At 43.8% G+C, this 21692-nt stretch overlaps 1 protein-coding gene across 8 annotated transcripts in view; it reads left to right on the forward strand.

The window, feature by feature from the left end:
- Positions 1-21239, forward strand: part of MACF1 (microtubule actin crosslinking factor 1) — a 360803-nt gene extending 339564 nt beyond the window's left edge. For 4 of the 8 annotated variants that reach the window (XM_080657531.1, XM_080657532.1, XM_080657529.1 and 1 more), the window contains 11 exons: positions 472-635; positions 1933-2095; positions 3261-3415; positions 4224-4298; positions 5406-5423; positions 8405-8522; positions 9281-9349; positions 15861-16072; positions 16604-16714; positions 18823-18952; positions 19661-21239. In XM_080657531.1, the coding sequence (XP_080513657.1) occupies positions 472-635; positions 1933-2095; positions 3261-3415; positions 4224-4298; positions 5406-5423; positions 8405-8522; positions 9281-9349; positions 15861-16072; positions 16604-16714; positions 18823-18952; positions 19661-19917 (1472 nt within the window). In that variant the 3' untranslated portion in view covers positions 19918-21239. The remainder of the gene's footprint in view (positions 1-471; positions 636-1932; positions 2096-3260; positions 3416-4223; positions 4299-5405; positions 5424-8404; positions 8523-9280; positions 9350-15860; positions 16073-16603; positions 16715-18822; positions 18953-19660) is intronic. The other 4 variants (XM_080657534.1, XM_080657536.1, XM_080657533.1 and 1 more) reach the window with 2 other exon arrangements.
- Positions 21240-21692: the final 453 nt, after the last annotated feature.

Consider the following 21692-nt stretch of genomic DNA (forward strand, 5'->3'; position numbering starts at 1 on the left):
GATTTGAACTAAATTCTTTTTTTTGAAATTCACATTTCTTAATACCGACATGCAGTAACTCTACTACATTTTCTTGGATTGTTATGAAATTTCTAAATAAGCAAATTATTTTGCAGTGATTTTCCATTGTTTTGGTTATCAGTGCTAGCTGTTTATATTTGGTTCACATTGACTTAATCATAAACTAAATGAGCTTCGCTGGCACCATTGCAATTTTAGTTGATTTCCTCAGTTCACTAAGGGAGGACAGAATTGATTGAAAATATGAGACAAGACCTATTGGCTTGGAGGAGAACCATTAGTTTTGAAATTAATGTTTCTGTATCTAAATATCGCCAGGTGCCATGTTTCTTTTCTGCTAGTGATTGGATGTCATTATGAAGGTCTCCTAAGTCCTTACATGTGATAGTGTATCTCTTCCTGAACTGACAAATTCAGCTTTTCTAATCTTGTGGTTATTTTTCCTTTTAGGGAAGTCCTTGAGTCAGCCAACACCTCCTCCCATGCCGATTTTTTCACAATCTGAAGCAAAAAACCCACGGATCAACCAGCTCTCTGCCCGCTGGCAGCAGGTGTGGCTGTTAGCGCTGGAGCGTCAGCGGAAGCTAAATGATGCATTGGACAGACTGGAGGAGGTAAGCCCTGCCAGGCAGCATCCTTGGAGGAAAGTGCAGTCCTTCTGAGGCCTCTAAACTTTCCAGCAGCAGAAACAGGCCTCTGTGAGTCTCGTAGGAGAAAAGACACATGTATGAGTAAACCACTCACAACAGAGTAGGCCAGAAAGCAAGCAACCAGCCAGGCGTGAGGGTCTGTGATCTGACCCTCCTCAGCAGCTGGCTGTGATCAAGAAGCAGGAGTATAATTTTGCAAAATTACCTCCAGGTATGTAGCTTACCACAACAATTATTATTGAGCCCTTTAAGTAAAGATAAAAGCTGCACAATTACAAAATAAGAGTATTTTTATGATCTTGCTATTCTATTAGTCTTCACTAGATTATGAAAAGCAATTGTATTTTGAAGTACCAACACCAGTCTAAAAAATATAATGCCACACTGTCTAGTTCCTAAAACAAATCTCTGGTGTCTTCTACATTTCTTTATTTGTGCACATCAAAGCAGCTATGCCCGGAAGTGAGTATTCTGTGTTTTTTGTTGTTGTTTTTGTAGTAGGTCAGTTGAGCTTTAAGCATATTTGGTTTTTGGCTTTTTCTTTTTCCCTCATTCCTCCCAACTTTGGAGTTTGAAAGACTAGGGTTTGGAAAACTGCTGTACTGTTTAAAAGTCATCCTATGTCAGTATCACTAACGTAGTCCAAGTAGCTAAACATCGCCTTGCCCACTTCACGGGCCTGCTGCTGTCTGTCAGAGCCAAATGTTTAGCATGGGAGTCAGGCGGGCAGTTTGCCCCCTCTGGTGCCATTCCAAAGAAACATGCTTACGTGCAGGGTTGGATTCTTAATGCTTCCAGCCAGAATCAGATGATCTCATCTCAGAAAATGGTGGGAAATGGGAGCCTACTGAGGTGGACCTCTTGGTCATAGTTTCTTCAGAGTCACGTATGTGAGGAGTGCTAATAAGCACTTCTCCTCTGGGTTAGAATTCATTCCCTGACAGCTGAGGTGATCCTTTGAAAGGGAGCAAAGGGGAAGCGAGGCTGGCTCCACCCTTTCGCATTCTCCTTGCCCTGTGTTTCTCGTGGTGGTGGTCAGTCACTTTCTCCTGCTGCTCCGTTACACCACAGCCCGTGTGGCAATAGTGGTTCTCCCTGAAGGAGCCAGATGGTGTCTCGGCAGAAGAGGCAACACAGGTACCATTGTTGGTGCCCTACAGAAGGCCTGCACGTCTTTACTGTGTGTCTGAAAGTTTTGGTGTGCTCTGGGCAGGTGTGAATGCCAAACTATAGGTTTTGTTAACACTCCTTACTTGTCTAGTTGAAGGAATTTGCCAATTTTGACTTTGACGTCTGGAGGAAAAAGTATATGCGTTGGATGAATCACAAAAAGTCACGGGTGATGGATTTCTTCCGGCGAATTGACAAGGACCAGGATGGGAAGATAACCCGTCAGGAGTTTATCGATGGCATTCTAGCATCCAGTGAGTCCAATCATAATTCCAAGCATGGTCACACCTGGATTCCCTAGTTTGTAAAGGCGATAATCTGGCTGAATTTAAGGAGGTTAAGGAAGAACTATAATTGCTTACTAAGATTGGTCTGTCGTTTTCGTGGCGAGAAGAGCCTCATTTTGCTGGGAATAAAAAATAGCAGGTCTTGTTTGAGGTATAGATAAGGAGCTAAGTTTTGTGAGTAATGTGGTTCTAAGAAAAATGTTTGAAAAAATACATTTTCATTACATCAGTTTCTGACACATAACAGCTTACAAAGTGTATGGTCTCATTTATTTTTAGCAAAGTAAGTAATTGAGGCATAAGTAGTTAAGTGATTTTCCAGGGTCACAAAGCACATCCCACAGCTTGGCTACTTTACATGGGTAGCCAGAGAGGGCCTGTCGGGGGGTAATATTTGAGCTGAGACCTAGATGATGAGAAGGCTTCAGCCAACTCAAGGTTTGCGGAAAGAGGGGCAGAGGAAGCAGCAGGTACCAAGTGCTGAGGTGGGAATGAACTTGGCACGTTCAAGGCATGAAAAGGTTAGCATAGCTGGAGTGTAGGAGGTAAAGCTGGAAGGTAGGCAGCAGCTAGTTAACTAATGCAGGGCCTTGCAGGTCCTGGCGAAGTGGTCAGACTTCATTCTAGAAACAGTGGTACAGTGGTCAGCCACCAGAGATTTTTGGCTGAGTAACAATATAGTCTGATTTACGTTTTAATAAATTAACTCTGCTACTGAAAGCATTCACCCCCTTTGGAAAGCAATTTGTCAGTAGTCTAAGGCAATTATCTAAACAGAAGAAACTTCATCCTACTAATTTCAAGTTGTCACTTCTGAAATAATTTAAATAATAATAGTGGAGTGGATAAATAAATTCTTAAGTTGGGTGGTAGGTCCTTGGGTGGTTATAATATTCTGTTTATACCTTTCAGTATATCTGAAATTGCACTTTTTTTAATGCTTGGTGGGGCAGGGTAGTCTATAAGCAAAAACTTAATAGTCTATCTTCTAGGTTTCTAAAGTTGAGTGTGAATTGCTTTTCAGGAAAAAAAAATCAAGACATAAATGTTTTTTCTTTCAAGTAGTATTTATTTACCTTCCAACCAACCATGTAAGCCTCTTATTGTTCCAAATGTGATTAATTTTCTCCAGAGTTCCCCACTACCAAGTTGGAGATGACAGCTGTCGCTGACATTTTTGACCGAGATGGGGATGGCTACATTGATTATTATGAATTCGTGGCTGCTCTCCATCCCAATAAGGATGCTTATCGACCAACAACCGATGCAGATAAAATTGAAGATGAGGTAGAGGAAATAACTGTATCTTGAGTACATTTTTGACCATAGCTTTCTACTGTCCTGAGGTGGGTTGGGTAAGGTTGCCACATCAGCCCTGGGGCTCGTCTGTTAGGAGGTGATTGTTGGGAGTTGTTAAGGGATCCACTTGTGGGTGACGTTGCACTCTAGCTTAGACTAGAAGGCTTCTCACTCAAGTGGGTCACATTTGTGTGGTGCTCTAAAGTTGACAGAAAACCTTACCTGGTTCACAGATACTGTGTTGCTTGGTCCTAGACTCCTAGTCCTAAGTATCCGGCCTCAGCATCCAGGGGAGTGGTCTTCAAACTCAGCATTTAAGGGGTGAAATGCAAAGTAATGTTTAAGATGGCATGGACACTAAGCATTCTGCCTAGTTAAGAATTGTGTCACATTGAAAATTCAAGAGCAAATTAATCAGTAGTACATAGACATCCTAGGATATGTTGGTCCTGGGAAGGGAGGCAGCAGGGCAGGTCTTGGGAGTGGCCTGGAACTCCTCAGGCCTGACTTCTGGCCTGCTAGGTTGGAATCAGATCAGTTCATAATTTGCCTTATTAATTGATTTTGATGATAGCATATTAGCACATTTCTCTCTTGGTGTCTCAGGTATCCCAAGTTCTAAGAACAATGTGTTTTAATTTGGAATAGAAGATAAATGTTTGTGTCAAACACCTGAAATGCCTTAAAAATACATATTGAATAGCTTCTCTGTTTAAATGTAAAAAATTTTTGTGGCTTGTTTTTTTTTAAGAGGGAGTCTTCACATTTTTCTTTTTTTGTTGTTCACAACCAATAGGTCACAAGACAAGTGGCTCAGTGCAAATGTGCAAAAAGGTTTCAGGTGGAGCAGATTGGAGAGAATAAATACCGGGTAAGGAAGAGAAAAGCAGTTCTGTGTAGTGGTGGTTTCTCCTACTTGGCCCTTACAGGCGAAGGCAACCTGACATAGGACGGACTCAACAATCCCACCTTCCCACTGCCAGTGCCTGGAGGACCAGAGCCAGTGGGACCTGAGAAGTGTCTATAGATTCCAGATGTCAGGTGTCCTGTTGGGCTAAGCATAATGCCCTTTCTAGTTCCATCTGAAAAACAGTGCTATATCTAGCTAATAATAGCTTTACTTGAGTTCAATGTAGGAGACATTTCAGAGCCCTCTCTTTACTATTGACCAAAATCTTTTAGGGAAGTGAAGACACTTCTATCAGATAAGGAAACAATTATCTAATGACTGACATTCACCGAGAGCTGGTCTTGGTGAGCCTAAGCGGTTCCTGGGCTCAGAGAGAGCTGGAGGGAATGTGTCAAGGCCCTAAGGGACACTCGGGCCGCTCTGGGCTGGGCTACAAATGGTCTGGATGCCCTGGGTGGTGCCAGGCTCAGTGGTCTTCGCTAGTAAGCCATGCTGAGTGCGGCCACAACTGACAGTGAACTGTCAGTCTTAGCTTCTTTTAGGACCAGGGTCTGAAACGGCTCCTAAAATATATTCAGCAGCTTGTCAGGAATTCTCTAAAGTCCTAAAGAAAATCTGTGATTGGCAAAGAGAATTTAAGATGGCTATGTCAAATTACAGTAAGGAAAAAATAGCGGGGGGGGGGATAGGAAAAAATCTAGGTTCCATTAATACACCAAAAATGTCTTCAAAGTACACCTACAGCACACTGTGCTGCTCGCAGCCGGGGAGTATTGGGTGCCTCTGCCTTGGACCAACCCAGGGCATTTAGTTACTAAAACTCCAAGCAGTCTTATGCTTGCTTGTTGGGTTTTGTTTCTTGGATTTTTCAATTACCTATAAGAGAGATGAATTAATAAGAGCAACATAGGCCTGTAAGAATGGTTAATGTATGTCACTGTACTTAAAGACTGGTAACATGATTATATGACTTTTGTTCCTTAGTGTTAATTTGATAAAATGTTCTCTTTTTTTTTTTCTCTCTCTCTCTCTTCCATTTCCTTCGTCCTTTACTCTTACTGTCTGTAGTTCTTCCTCGGCAACCAGGTACAGTTTGCCTTGCAACGTTCTCCTTGGTGGAAATGGTCTGTGTAGCTAATGCTGCCTGTTCTTTGCTGTGGGGAGAGGACGTAATCTGAAGCATGCTGGGGTCACATCTGGTTGTCTTACCAAGTGGAGACACTGCTACAGGGCTAGTTGTAGAGCTGTCTTAGCAAAAGGTGATAAGTCTATATTTTTAAAAAAGGAGATGAAATTTTCCATTTAAAATTGGATTGGCTGAGGATGATGGCATTATGCTGGGCTGAGTTAAAAGTAGTATAGTTCAGGGAAATTGAAGCTGTGGTATTAGTAAATTTTTCTGAAAACCTGGTCTTGTACTTGTATGTTGGAAGTCAGAATACCAGACAACGCAATTTTGACTTATACCAAAGTCTTCTGACAGTAAACACAACTTTTATAATGCACACTAAGTCAAAAAGTCTTGGGGTATTTAAATATTGTGTCTTTAAATACCTTACAAATAATTATAGTTACTTGCACTCATGTTGTATTTTATCAGTATAAGGTACGTGAGAAATGTAGTGTGGACATCATAATTGGCCATAGCCTGAAGTTTGTCAATATGGCCAGCCAGCCAAAATCTAATGGAATCAAATTAGACCTGCATCAAAGATTGAATGCTTTTTAACTCCACTTGGTAACTCTAACCTTTTACCATAGATCTTTTTGAGGGCTCTGGGGTCCTGTATCTTTAAATGGAAGGAAGTTGCATGGGTAAAATCTGTCTTGTGATAGGAAATCAGAAAACACTAAGAGTTAATTTGAAGCCCGCAATCAATGTTAAATCCCAGGCACTGCAGTAATTACTACAGTAACCTTTTGGACCAGTGAGAACAGAGAACAAATAAAGATAAGAACAGCGAAACTTGCTCTAAATAAATCATTCCATAAGGTTGCCAAGTCGTACCTAAAGGATGTGCCTGTTAGCTGATTGCTGCATGCAGGTACCAAGGGCCCCTGAAGACTGAGGTCCTCCTCTACTGCTCCACTGACCACATAGGATCAGATATGTTCATTCTAATGTTGGGAAGAGAATTATGAAGGTCATTTTAAACCCAAGGCCTAAGGAGTTACATGCAGTCATGTCATAGCCACTGCAAGAGCCCATATCCCTGTAAGGGATTTTCCATTTAAGAGAAGGAAAGAGAAGTTACTGTTGCCCCTAAGACTGTTCTGAGGTCTTTGCCTCACCAACACCCAGCTCTGCCAGGTTTGCAGGGTCCCCATTTTTAGAGCTGCCATAACCCCTTCCACCACTCGTCACCCAGCCCTCAGCTTCCCCAGACACTTTGGCTACTGGCTTGGGTCAAACCTCCTTTTCCCCATAGCTCAGCAGAAACAAGTTAGAGTCTTTCAGAGAGAGCTTTAGTAGGAAATTAAAGGGGAAAGAATGAAATAAATGGAGTAAAGACTGACAAGTAAATTATAGGACACTCTAACGTAAGAACAAAGAACATCTTGGGACCCCTTCCCAAGTTACTCTGGAAAGTGCATAGGCCCTCATTTCCTTTCTCTCCTCACCTCCTGGAGAGGACCCCAATTGTGACTCAGGCCGTCACTGCTCTTGGGTCTGGTGGGATCCTCAGTTCCTCCCCAAGGGCCTCCCCGTTGTCACTCACTGGGTCAGTGTCTGAGGGAGGCTCCTGCAGAGGCCAAAGGGGCAGCTTCCTTCCCAGGACAGGACATTTATTCCCTCCCTCACATCTCTGGGTCCCCACTTTGTGCTCTTCACACTCCACCATGCTGTTGCTGGGGTCACTCTGCTTAAAAACTTCACAGCTGTATGGAATGATGTAGAACGATGTTATTTTCAAAGTAAGGGCTGCGGAGTGGAATAATACATTTTTAGTCACCCTGCCTATATAAACAGTGAACTTGAGTCAATGGAATATAATACAGAGAATTGTCACAAGTATATTAATTCTGAGGGAGGCTGGTCATGTGTCCTTCCTTCACAAACATTCTTTTTGGCATTTTCGGTTTTTGTGCCTAATTTCAAAGTTATAGTTCTCCTTTATAACTTTGAAAATCCTAATTAAGTGATTAAATATTCCCTTCTCTTCTCTTCCCCCCCCCCCCCAATTTTCTTTGAATTAAGTAATTTTAGGAATACTATTTCTTCAACCATTTAATTTTTGTTTTGGGATCTCAGCATGATTCTCTTTTGTTGCTTCTTAGTTTATTTTGGAAAAGGGATAATTTATGCAATGGGAAACTTCAATATGTTAACAGCTCTGAGAAACAGGAATGTTAGGCAAGGAAAAAATATATCAAAAAGTCCTGCTTGTCTTAACATTCCAAAATGATTGTTGAATACAGTTGAATATATAATCCACATGGTAAATTATATAACATGGTAAATTAAAAATTCGATTTCTTCAACTAAATTTTAGTATAAATACTGTTTAATCATTTGTTCAGCTGAAGAAACTTTTCTGCTGGTAACATCACAATCAGTACTTTGGGTTTATTTCTGAAAATCTGATATGGAAAATCAAACTTCCGTCTAAACTTGTAATGATGATGCTTTGCAAGGGTTTCCCGGAGGCTTGAAATACTTGCCATTCTCCATTTAACTTGAGCACACTGTATTCAGAAGTCGACGCCCACCTTACAGCCACCTTTCCTTTCATGAAAACAAACTAACAAGTAATTTCCTTGTTGGGTTTAAATTTGGGCAGAATGTTTAAAAGAATCCAAGTGAGCTAATGTTTTGTATATCCTTCTCCCGCTTTGGTCAGGGGGATGGCCATCATAAGTTAATTTTATTCCAGTATACTGGTCATTAGCTTTATATTTCAGTTCTTCCATATTTTAAATTCTTTTGTGAAAAATGCAAAATAATGAGAGTTAAATTCTCCCCAAACTGTCAGATTGTCATTGCGTCTGAATACAGTCTGCTCTGAAAGGGCCGCCTGGCCTGCGCCAAGGCACACGCACTCATCGGTTTCCCCTTGGTCCTGCAGTTCGGAGACTCGCAGCAGCTGCGGCTGGTCCGCATCCTGCGCAGCACAGTGATGGTTCGCGTTGGTGGAGGATGGATGGCCCTGGATGAATTTCTAGTGAAAAATGACCCCTGCCGAGGTAAGAAACCATCCTGAGATGAATTACACGTTAGGTATGCCCTCACCACTGAGCTTCCGTGCCTGCACAAGCTGCTGGGGGTCTGTTTGTTTGTTTGTTTAGTTGTTGAGCTGCCCAGATGTCACCTTGCTAGCACAGATCAGAAGGTGGGAGCGACAGAGTAGACCAGGGAGAGAGCAAGCGAGGTTGGTGCTGTGGGGAGACAGTAATGAGAACTGGAAACTTATTGGTGTCAATGAATACTTTGGTTTGAGGCGTTAAATAAACACTAGGCTAGAAAGGAGCCTGATAAAGCCTTTTAGGGTCCCTATTGGTGCTCCAGATCCCTTAGCCTGAAACTCGGGAAGAGTGGTGGGCCCCTCCCATGCAGGGAAGGACTGGGGAGCTCCCTTGACCAGGAGGCAGGATGAAGAACACCTAGCAGTGAGCCTCATCACTTCTAAGACAGATGGTCACCTAAACAAGACCACGGGTATCTGTCTGCTAAACATGAAAAGGCTGGTGTGCCCGCCCAAAGGCCAGAGAAAACGGTAAACATGATAATGATCGATGGCACCTGCAGCTAGAGGAGAGGGCTGCAAAGGGAGAAAGGATCAGGTTCCAGCTGCTAAATCCTCTTCAGCTGCACCTTCCCTTTTTCCTACCAGCCCAGCTGCATGGGGGTATACAGGAGGCTATCCAACTGTCTGCCAGTTTGTCTTTCTTGACCCAGTTTCTGCATTTCCTGCTCTGTCTTTGTTTATATTTTTTTATTCTAGTTCACCATCCTGGGAATAAAATAAAGCGCTCTGATTCCAGCTCTTCGATTTCCAGTCAGTCTCCCATAGGTTGGCTTTTAAGCTTTGTCCCTCTTACCCACACCCCAGCCTGTTGAGAATGGCTTTGCTTCTTAAATTGTAGCACCTCTTGGCTCTTTGGTAACTGCTGCCTTTAAGAATGCTTTGAAATAGCCAAACCAGTGCTTTTCTAACTATTGTAAGTTAGCAGAGCATAAAATACTCCTTAACAGAACCCATAGAATTTGTTCTGAGTTTCTACTTATTTAACAAATACCTATGTAGCTTTATACACAACACACTATTATAAGCACTTGACAAATAATAACACTTACACCTCTGTAGGTACTATTGTTATCTCCATTTTACAGAATAAGAAATTGGAGCACAGAAAAGTTAAGTAACTTGCCTGAGGACAGACAACTCATAAATAACAGAGACAGGATTCAAGTCCAGGACAGTCTGGTTCTAGAGCAGGCGTCCTCAAACTATGGCCCGCGGGCCACATGCGGCCCGCCGAGGACATTTATCCGGCCCGCCGAGGACATTTATCCGGCCCGCCGGGTGCCGCTGCCTGTCCTGCTTAGCAGCCAACTCATCCCGGGCCCGCAGTGCGCACAGGAATTTGTTCATAGTTGTTTTTTTTAAACTATAGTCCACCCCTCCAACGGTCTGAGGGACAGTGAACTGGCCCCCTGTTTAAAAAGTTTGAGGACCCCTGTTCTAGAGTATGTGCTCTTGGTCTCTGAGACCAGCAAACGCACCATCCCTTGTATGTGTATTACTGGTTCAGCCTGCATTATTAAATTATTTAGGCTTACTTATAAACCTAGCAGAAATGCTTACAGTACAGTTATATGACTTTTTTGGAAGTGAGCTATAGTCATATTCTGAAGTATTTATGGTAGAGCTAAAGGGTACAATTCTCACATAGTTCTTATTTTAACTCATTCTGCATTTATTCCAATAAATGAGAGTAATACCTTTCATCAGGAGTTTTTTAAAAAAAAAAATAGTTAGTTTTGAAAACATCTATTCTGGTCAAAACTGGAAAGGGTGTAATCAGTTTTAGAATTTAATTATATTGCAAACCAGTTTCCTTGATAGAAAAGTCCTCTTTCATTGTTCTAAATGAGGAGCAATATGTTTCATTTTAATCTTAACAGTAAAACAGCACTGTTCCTTTCTAAATCTATTACTAAGGTTTTATTTTTCGTGTCATGTATGTTTGGACTAAACAAACAGAAGGGATACTGCATGCAACATTTTGGGATCTTTGGTTGCCTGTTTGCTGCCTGCTCTACTTGCTCTATCTATGGTGACATTGTGCTGCTGGCCAAAAGGAACACTGCCTGCTTTGTCCTCTTACTAGTTAAAAGTTGGAACCCCAAGGAAATTTGGGAGGGCCATCTAATAGCTATTTTCTGTGGAACAGAGTAGCCTTTTCAGCATCCCTTGGAGCACACAAGGTAAGGCTTTCTTCTGTCTCTCCAGGAGTCCTTCTGGAGCTCAGCAGTCATCTCAGTTGCATTGATTGTGGAGTCAAGAACTCCCCTGCAGTCTTAGATGTCACGACTTTACCAGTGATGGACAGGATGAGCTACTTCTATTCGTGTAAAAATTGTGCTAGGAGGTGAAAACTTAAGGGGTGGGTGAATGTAATAAGTAACTTGGAAACGCATGAGCACTGCTAAAAAGAAACTGTCTAGGATCCTATAAAGATTTCTATGGCTTCTAGAAGCTTCTGGGGTAGATTTTGTATTCATTTGTGTCACATATCCTTGGCTCTCTGGACAATAGAGACTTATACTGAGGACAGTATAAAATTGATGACAGGTTTGTAATACCAGTGTGCATGATCCTTTGTTACCTCCTTTTATACACAGTTTAAAAATATAAAAGAGCCCTAGCCGGTTTGGCTCAGTGGATAGAGCATCAGCCCTCAGACTGAAGGGTTCGATACCAGTCAAGGGCACACACCTTGGTTGCAGGTTCCGTGGCCCTGGTAGGGGTGTGTGCAGGAGGCAACCAATTGATGTGTCTCTCTCACATTGATGTTTCTCTCTGTCTTTCCCTCTGCCTTCCACTCTCTCTAAAAATCAATGGAAAAATATCCTTTGATGAGGATTAACAAATACTATCTAATATAAGAGTAATATGCAAATTGACCATACCTCTGCTTCACCCACAAGCCACGCCCACCAGCCAATCAGGAGCGAGTATGCAAATTAACCCAACCAAGATGGCTTCAGCCACGGAGCGAGCAGGAGGCTTGGGTTTCCCTGGCAATGGAGGAAGCTAAGCTTCCTGCACACCCTGGCCAGCCCAGGCCTCCGCTCAAGGCTACAAAGTTTCAGTTATAGAAGATAAATAAATCCCAACAAAAATGGCTGTGGCCACGGAGCAAGCAGGAGGCTTGGGTTTACCTGGCAATGGAGGAAGCCAAGTTCCTGGCCTGCCCTGGCCTCCGCTGAAGGCTACAAAGTTTCAATTGTAGAAGATAGATAAATCCCAGATACCAGGGCCTCCGCTTGGGTCGCTGGGGGGCATGGCCGGCCTGCAAACCACCACAGGCCCCTTGCCCAGGCTGCCCCATGCCCCAAGGGAACCCCCACCCTGATCCAGGACACCCTTCAGGGCAAACCAGCTGGCCCCCACCTGTGCACCAGGCCTCTATCCTATCTAATAAAAGAGTAATATGCAAATTGACCATCACTCCAACACACAAGATGGCTGCCCCCATGTGGACACAAGATGGCTGCCACAAGATGGCTAGCAGGGGAGGGCAGTTGTGAGCAATCAGGCCAGCAGGGGAGGGCAGTTGGGGGCGATCAAGCCTGCAGGGGAGGGCAGTTAGGGACAAACAGGCTGGCAGGGGAGCGGTTAGGCATCAATCAGGCTGGCAGGGGAGTGGTTAGGGGGTGATCAGGCTGGCAGGCAGAAGCGGTTAGGGGCGATCAGGAAGGCAGGCAGGCGAGCAGTTGGGAGCCAGCAGTCCTGGATTGTGAGAGGGATGTCCAACTGCGCGTTTAGGCCCAATCCTACCGGGATCGGGCCTAAACGGGCAGTCGGACAACCATCGAGGAGTCCCAGATTGGAGAGGGTGCAGGCTGGGCTGAGGGACACACACCCCCGTGCACGAATTTCATGCACCGGGCCTCTAGTAAATAATAAAACGACAAAAGACATCTCAGCACATTGCTGTTGCCAAATTTAAAAAGTGAAATTACTCAGCAAGGTAGGTTCCTGGCACCACCAGAAGGGGAGATTTCATTTTCTGAATTCAGTCATGCCACAAGTTATCATGATGTTTTAGATGGAAGTTAAAAATAGTGCCTGGCCCTTACTGGCATGGCTCAGTGGTTAGAGCATCAACTTGCCCATCAGAGGGTCTCAGGTTTGATTCCCAATCAAAGGCATCTACCTGGGTTGCAGGTCCAATCCCACCCCTGGTCAGATTGGGAACAGGAGGCAGCCAGTCATTGTGCCTCTCACACCGATGTTTCTCTCTCTCCCTGCCCTCCACTCTTTCTAAAAAAATCAATGGAAGAAAATATCCTCGTGTGAGGATTAAAAAAAAGTGTCTGCCTAATTAATCAGTAGACCTTTACCAATTTTTGAGCATTAGACAAAGTAGTTTCCCCAAATTTTAGTGAAAATCGAGAAGAACTTTATGAAGATTTAAGTGGTATAATTTGGCTTAAAACTTTTAATTATAGTAAAATACACACATAAAATTTATTATCTTAACCATTTGAACTGGTAAGTTCAGTGGCATTAAGTACATTCACCTTTTTTTTTTTTCAAATTTTTATTAAGGTATTATATGTGTACATATCTTACCATTGCCCCCCCCCACCCCACTCCCATACATGCCCTCACCCCCCAATGTCTTGCATCCGTTGGTTACTCTTATATGCATGCATACAAGTCCTTCAGTTGATCTCTTATTTCCCCCACCTCTCCCTAACCTTACCGCTGTAATTAGACAGTCTGTTTGATGCTTTACTGCCTCTGTAACTATCTTTTTGTTCATCAGTTTATAATGTTTTTCATTATCCCTAAATGAGTGAGATCATGTGGTATTTTTCTTTCATTGACTGGCTTATTTCACTTAGCATAATGTTCTCTAATTCCATCCAGGTGTCTATAAATGTACATTCACCTTCTTGCTACCATCACCCATCCAGGAAACTTTGATCAAACTAAAACAACCCATTAAACCAAGAGCTTAAAATTGAATTTTAACTAGCAGGTCTGCTCCAGCCAGCATAGGTGGCCAGAATAAGTCCCTTAGGAAATGATGGCCTTTTTGGTGGTTGAAAACTGAACTTGAAATGGCTGTCTTCACAGTCTAGTCCCCAAGATGTGATAAAAAAAAAAAAAAAAAAAGTCTTTAAATCATGGTGAAATGCATATTTCTTCACTGCAGAACTTTCCAGAGCTTACAAAATGATGATTGCATTAGGGCTGGGGGGCCTGGGGGTCACATACAGCTTTTACTAAACTCCTTTTTTGTAGGAAACTTCTCAGACACCTCAGTTTGGGAAATTCTACTAAAAGGAATGATGCCGTGGAAGATACTGAGCTGTTTACAGATAGGAAATTTTTATTGAGAAATACATTCTGGGGAGTGAGGGGGGAGGGGGAGTGAGGGGGGAGGGGGAGGGGGAGGAGGGAGAGGTGGGGAATAAGATGAGAAACGAGGAGGCCTGTTGGAAGCCTGTCAACCCTGGGGGGGGGGGGGGGGAGAAGATGCTACGTGAACCACGTGGTGTCGGAGGGCGTGGTGTCGGAGGGCGTGGTGTAGGGGGGCGTGGTGTAGGAGGGCGTGGTGTAGGAGGGCGTGGTGTAGGAGGGCGTGGTGTCGGAGGGCGTGGTGTCGGAGGGCGTGGTGTAGGAGGGCGTGGTGTCGGAGGGCGTGGTGTAGGAGGGTGTGGTGTAGGAGGGCGTGGTGTAGGAGGGCGTGGGAAGGCTCGGGATTTACGAAGCATTAGAAGGTAGAGTCAGCAGACAAACTGCCACCAGGAGGGAGGCGCCTGCATCGGCTCCCAGGTTTCTGGCTCTGCTCATGTCTAACCAGTGACTGGATGTAATGTCTAACCTCCGGGAGTGGCGTCTGTGCTGGGATGTATTGGGGAGTCAGGCACGACCTCTAATGGCACTCAAGTCTCAGGTGATGCGCTCGTCACCAGGATGAAAGTCTAAGGGAGAACAGGACTGTGGACAGAGCCCAAGGGATGTCAGTGCTGAAGAAGCGGGCAGGAGGGGGAAGGAAGAGAAGCAGGCGAGCGGTGTCCTGGGAGCCAAGGGAGGGAGGGTTCAAGAAGAGAGCAGTCAGCAATGCCCCCACGTGCACATCACAACAGCAGAGAGCTGTGTTACCGGCATGTCGGCAGGGTTTTACTTGCACTCATACATTTGTGTGTTCTCATTTCTTCCCTCCTCCCTCCCTCATACAGAGCACTGTAAATTGAATATGTTCATACTATATTTTGGAGCATGTACATTGGTCTAAATTTTTGGAGATCAGTTCAGTGGGCACAATCACTTGTAATCTCTAAACTTGTAGTTTCTAGCCACAGTAAAAAGCCTAATGTAGAAAGGAACCACAAATATTTTGTTTTTAATAGTTCCCTTTCCCCTGGCTTTTCCATTTGTTAGGTCTATCTAGTAGCAAGCAGTTTAGGTAGATGAGGAGGTGGAGGTTTATTGCAGGATAACACCTTTCAGTGAGAAGTAATTGAGGAACATATTCCAGGGGAATTGTTTCTTTACACTTACGGTATCTTTCCCATTCAACATTTGTGTTGGCCATACTTGGTATCTTCTGACCGAATCCAAATTTTAAGTTCTGGCTTACAGCTCCAAGCCATGGATAGCACCTGTGCCTTCAATGCTGTTTCCGGACTTCCCACCTTGACATTCCTCTCCCCCTCACAGACGTCCTTCATCTTCTTACCACTTTTGGTTCCTGACTGGCAGGTTTTGTGCATGGTTTGATCTCTCCCTTCCCTCACATGTTTACTTCTTGATGATTCTGTCCTCATCTTTCTACCGTCCCGAGTTCCTGGACCCCTTTCTTTAGGATCATTATCAGCTGAATTCAATAGAAGAGTGATCTGTTTTTCTCCACTATTTCGTTACCGTGTATCTTGCAAAAGCTGAGCAAAAAGTACACATGTCCTGTGAGCGAGAAAAGAGGGTTTGGTTTCACCTCCGAGGCTGGAACTGCTGCGCCTGCTCTCCCTCGCCCAGCTAGGCGCTCGCCCTGGGGACAGTGGCCAGGCATGCTCGTGACAGCAGATTGTAATGGCACTTTGTATGCAAAGATGTTTTTATTGTAGCAAACCAAGGGGCTTATTGGGTAATGACTGCTGTGGGTAAGGATCATGACAAGGCTGATAGCTCATGAATTTATCTCTATTTTAGAAGGATCTAAACATGGTACTAAATCCATAACTTACAGATTTTAGGATGGGGTCAGGCAACCATATGACCATCAATGACGTATTTTTTAAGATTAACTGACATTGTGTCTGTGTGTTCATTCCCTTTTTAGCACGCGGTAGAACCAACATTGAACTTAGAGAGAAATTCATCCTACCTGAGGGAGCATCCCAGGGAATGACCCCTTTCCGATCTCGGGGTCGAAGGTCCAAACCATCTTCCCGGGCAGCTTCTCCTACCCGCTCCAGCTCCAGTGCTAGTCAGAGCAACCACAGCTGTACATCCATGCCGTCTTCTCCAGCCACCCCGGCCAGTGGTGCCAAGGTATGTGCTCACCACCACTGTGGCACCTTCCGAGATGTGCATTGTTCAGTGTAGCCTCTGAAGGGCCCCCGTGAGGAGGAGAATATGAAGACATATGGACCAAGCTCCCCTAGACCAGGCTGACCGGGCGGGCCCAGCAGTGCAAAAATACAGGGCCCACAACAAAGAGGACAACAAAGGCACATTTATTAAAATATGTACTCGGGGCATTAGGTCAGAAGCCCTTTTTTCAACATAATCTCAGTGTGAAGTTGAGTGCAGCTAGAGTTACTGATTTTGAAAATCCTGGCACGGTCCATGCAGCTGGGGCTAATGGATAAGTTTGTTGTTAAGACAGGTTATGTAGGAAGACTGCTATTACCTTTCTGCCTGGTCCATCTCATCCATCGGACTGATATGCATTTTATTTTGTTTTCTGTTTCTTTTAAAATTTGGATCTTTTATTTATTTATTTTTTATGTTCCCAATTTGCTCCCTTTCTGTTCCATTTTCAATGTTTCCCGTCCTTCCCTTTGGATTTCCATTTCGCAGACGCCACTTCAGTTCTCTCGCTGTTATGACAAACCCTGGTTGGTAAACAGTAAAGCTGGCACCCCAGTCAGGGACAGCCATTATCCTGACCTCCAGCTGCCCAGCCCCGAGGTAGAGTATGGCCTTGCTGACTGAGGACACGGTCAAGACGGGGCCCTGGCTGAGGCCGAGAGCGCGCCCCGCTGGTCTCCTGGCGGAGCCCCTGCTCTCTTCTGTCCTCGCGGTGCTTCTCTCACAGCTGATTCATCTAGTGAGATGTTTTTCAGTGTTTCTAACTCAGTCATCAACATTGGAGACAAGTAAGAGATGCCTAAAACTGGACTGTTTAACAACTTTCTAACAGGTTGATAAACATTGGTCGTGCCTAGTGATTTGTTTAGTGATATATTATAATCAGGCCTCTTGGAGTCTCCAGTTATCAGAAACCCAGATGAGTTATGAACACTTGAAATTCACCTATGGTGCATGTTCAGCAGTTTCCTATCTTTGCTGAGAACAAGAGAGTGGTTGGCGTCACCGTGCTGGTTTGAGCCGTGGGTGCTGCCAAGCCCAGTATCAGCAAACGATGCTCTGAGACTCAGAGTTTAGCTTCTGGATTTCCTGGCCTAGGCACTTAGGTTTCTGTAGCCTTGATTTGAATATACATGAACAGTTAAGCGTGTTCACGTGTAAAATACCCAAGCATTTGGAAGAGCAGTGTTTCAGAAACAAAACGTAGACTAACGGCTTGTCTGATAGCAGGACAAATTGCATTCTAGTTTCTCTGGTAAAACTTTGGGTTCTTGTGCCTCAAAAGATAGCCCTGCCTTGTCATGTAATGCTCAGCCAGAGAAACCGGAAATACAAGAACTCGTGCCCGTGAACGGACTGCCTGCTCTGGTATGCATCCGTTCCAAGCCGGTTTAGAGCATGATCTGGGGACACTTCGCTAAAACCCCCAGGCTCAACCTGCTTGTCTTGCTTTTCTTCCTTAATGGCTCCAGTTTCATGGAAGTTTTAAAAGTTGTAAAAGGTTAAATGTTTTAACTATTCACTACAAATTCTCATAGGATTCTGCTAGATCAGCCTTTTGTTTAGTCTTAAGGTTTTACCTTTCGTTTCATTTCAAGGTTTCATCTTTTCTTGCCTATTGGTGTTCTGCAGCCAGGCCCCACCTGATGACTCCCAGCCCAGGGTCTCTGGGGCTTGGCCTCCCGGCAGCATGTTCACAGCGGTAGCTTCTGAAACTGGTGCTCTTCCTCCTGTGTGGGCCAAGAGCCTTTGTGCTTGAATGTTAATCACTCTCTGTCGCTTCTGCTGCTTCTTTGTAAATTAAAGAAATACAAGAATCACAATGAAATGGGTTTGCTTTACTCTCCTATTGGTATAAACATCTTAAAGGTCCCGGAAAACAATTCACCCAATTGATTTCAAGGAAAAATTAGAATAGTATGCGCTGGCATGAAATGATGCTTAAAACAGATTTAAAATAGTCTTTCTCCAAATTAAGTCTGCTACTGTCTTTAAAAACAAACACTCAACCCAGCATGTGTGGCTTAGTGATTGAGTGTCAACCCATAAACCAAGAGGTCCCCTGTTCGATTCCCGGTCAGGATACATGCCTGGATTGTGGGCTCTGTCTCCAGTAGGCCTGCAGGAGGCAGCTGATCAGTGATTCTCTCTCATCATTGATGTTTCTGTCTCTCACTCCCTCTCCCTTCCTCTCTGAAATCAATAAAAACACATATTTTTCAAAAAGCCTGAAAGATCTTAACTTGACTGAAGTTGCTGTACCTACCTAGTGACAGAGAGTGCAGTAGTATTCAGAACTCCATATTAAATATTTGGGGCCAGAACTCATACTTCACATTTCTAACCCCAAAACATTCATACTTAGAATTGTTTGGATTTTTTTCTTTTACTTATTCACCATATTTCAACGCCTTTTAAGCACTGGGCTTTTACTATTCGTGGATTCCCCCACCCCCATTTCCAGTAGAAATTTGTCAGTCAGATAAAAGGTATTGGAAGCATTGTGAAATTTTAAATTGGAACATGAACCTTTATTTTGGGAATCATCAAAATACATGACCCCAGGACTCTTCCAAAATAAATCTTCGTTTTCCTGGACTTTTAATTTGCTTTTTCAATCAATTAAACATAAGGAAACCTTTTAAGTTTTTAAATTGAATTCTATCAAAGATTTCACCAACTAAATAAAATCTTTTTATTTTTTGAAGGTTATCCCATCATCAGGCAGCAAGTTGAAACGGCCAACACCAGCTTTCCATTCTAGTCGAACTTCCCTTGCTGGTGACACTAGCAATAGTTCTTCCCCAGCCTCCACCGGCGCCAAAGCTACCCGGGCAGGTAAGTACCTGTGCACTGGGATGGAGATGAGAGGGGCCAGGCTGGGAATTTGGAAGCCACAGCTCCTCAGCCTCACAGCTGCCCAGGGAGCAGATGATGAGAGTAGAACATGGGTGTGATGCCCCGAACGACAGACCTGCACACCGGCTGGCCTTCACTTTTTCTCCTGTCACTGCAGCTGGCTCAGACTTGCCTTCAGAGAGCAGACACTTTCAGTCAAAGCCAGACCACCTATTCTTCATCAGAAATGTAAAGATAAGAGAATGTAAGAGGAAGAAAGGGCCTCTTGAAGTGGGGCCTTCTCAGAAGCCCAGTTAGTGTTGGGACGGGCAGTTTGCTAGTAATTTTTCCAACACCCCATATTTATTCTTGCTGCTGGTGAACTGAGAGAGTCAGAGAAAGATCCCATATACTGTACTTGCCATCATTTTGCCCCCATTCTCAGTCTTCCCATATGTTACTCCAGCTAGAACCCTGCTGGACACTCCATGGGGCCAGCTGAGTAGCAGTGCTGCTGCGAAAAGCTGGTTTCTGATCCTCAGGAGGCAGGCCTCTTAAGTGAATCACAGAGCCAGAAAAGGTTTTAGCCTCTTCTGTGTAGATGAGGAGACCGGGGTCTAGAAAGGCTCTGATTTGCCCAAGGCCACACGGTATTAGGTTCAGAACCTGACATCTCTGCTAAGGCTGCTCTTTATTCTTGAATTACAGACCCCAAAAAGTCAGCCAGTCGCCCTGGGAGCCGGGCCGGAAGTCGAGCCGGGAGTCGAGCCAGCAGCCGAAGAGGAAGCGATGCCTCTGACTTTGACCTTTTAGAGACGCAGTCTGCTTGTTCAGATACTTCAGAAAGCAGTGCGGCCGGTGGCCAGGGCAGCTCCAGGAGGGGGCTGAGCAAGCCTTCCAAAATCCCAACCATGTCCAAGAAGACCACCACTGCCTCCCCCAGGACTCCGGGCCCCAAGCGATAACACTATAAGCACCCGAGCCTCTGTCCTCTTTGAATCCTGCTCCATACATTCTTTGGGTGTATATTTATTCTGAACGGGAGAAGGTATATTGTTAAAAGTGTAAAAGAATAATTGTGTTATGAAGCTGCCTTATTTTTTTTCTTTTTGTAAGTTACTATTTTCATGTGAATATTTATGTAGATAAAATTTGCCTCCTGGTAACCCTATAATGGATGGGGCCCAGAAATGAAATATTTGAGAAAAACAAATGAAAAGGTCAAGATGAGAATATGTATTTAAAAAAGAAAGAAAAAAAGCCACTAAGGGTTTCTGTATGTGCAGGGTTATAAACCTGCTTTATCTTTTAGGGTTATTCCTAAATGCATCTTCTTTATAAATTTGACTTGCTGTCTCAGCAAGATAAATTATATTTAAAAAGTAAGAATCCTGCAGTGTTTAAGGAACTCTTTTTGTAAATCACAGACACCTCAATTAGAACTGAGGGGAGGACACTTCTAATTGCTTTTTTCATTGTTTTTAATGTGTGATTTTTAGCTGAAGAGGGAACCTCATCTAGGTAACATTTGCACATGATACAGCAAAAGGACTCCACTGCAATACTGTCTCTGACACATAGCTGCTAGAATTCAGGGGTGAATGTAACTAACTGTTCAGAAAACGTCAGAACATCGGGATTTTTAATAGTCCTGGTTTGTAACTTATATCCAGCCTGGCCACCAGTAACTCCTGTGCTCACCAGGACACCCAGGCACTTGGCAAGGGGAGATTCCTTGGTGGCTTCTGAAAGATAGATTCGTTTACCTGCACTTTTTGCTATTTATTTAAATGGTCGATCAACTTCCCACAAACTGAGGAATGAATTCCACAAGCCTATTCTGAAAATGTGGACATAAAACACTTGCTCATCCTTTAAAGGAGTTCACCAGCACACTGTTAACAAGTCCCGTTTGCTTCCGTCTTTTCTTTGTGTAATAAAGTCAGCTGACCAAGGACCATGAAGAGGAGCTGTCTGGGCTCCTTTTTTAGCTGCTGTTCCTCTTCAGCTCCGACCACGTTGCTGTGTGATTATCTCAATTGGTTTTAATTGAGGCAGAAACTGAAGCTCTACCAATGAACTGTTTAAAAACAAGACACTTTTGTATTAAAATTGCTTGCAGTAACTAACATTTTATATTTCCTGATTTTCTTTTCAACCATTCCCTTATATATAACATGTTACTCTGGGATCTGATTGTGTTTTTGGTACTTGAATGCATTATTGGAATCAAAATGTCGTGATGGATAAATTATGGAGCTTATTAATAGATTTTTTTTCTTGTTTACTTTATCATTAATTTTATTTAACAAGACAACAAAGAAATAATCATGCTATTAATGTAAACTTGGGAAGTCTGTCCCACTTAAGTGATTAAACAAATACCAATATGTAAGAAGATTTCTATGTTGGAAATCACAGAGACCTGCCCTCGCTGGTATGAGAATCAGCCTGTGGACTGAAGGGTCCCAGAAAGGGGGCAAAGTGATGGCAAGTACAGCATGTACCTTGGTTGCATTCTATATCCCCGGCCCCAGTCAGGATGCATGCGGGAGGCAACCAATTGATGTGTCTCTCTTGCATCGATGTTTCTCTCTCTGTCTCTCTCCCTCCCTTCCACTCTCTCTAAAAATCAATGGAAAAATATCCTCTGGTGAGGATTAATAGGAAAAAATCACAGAGACCCTGGGGTTTGAGACAGTGGGGCCGATTTCCCACAGTATACTGAAATCTCTGGTTA

The sequence above is a fragment of the Plecotus auritus genome (assembly GCF_963455305.1).
Source record: "Plecotus auritus genome assembly, chromosome: 2".
Lineage (NCBI taxonomy): Eukaryota > Metazoa > Chordata > Mammalia > Chiroptera > Vespertilionidae > Plecotus > Plecotus auritus.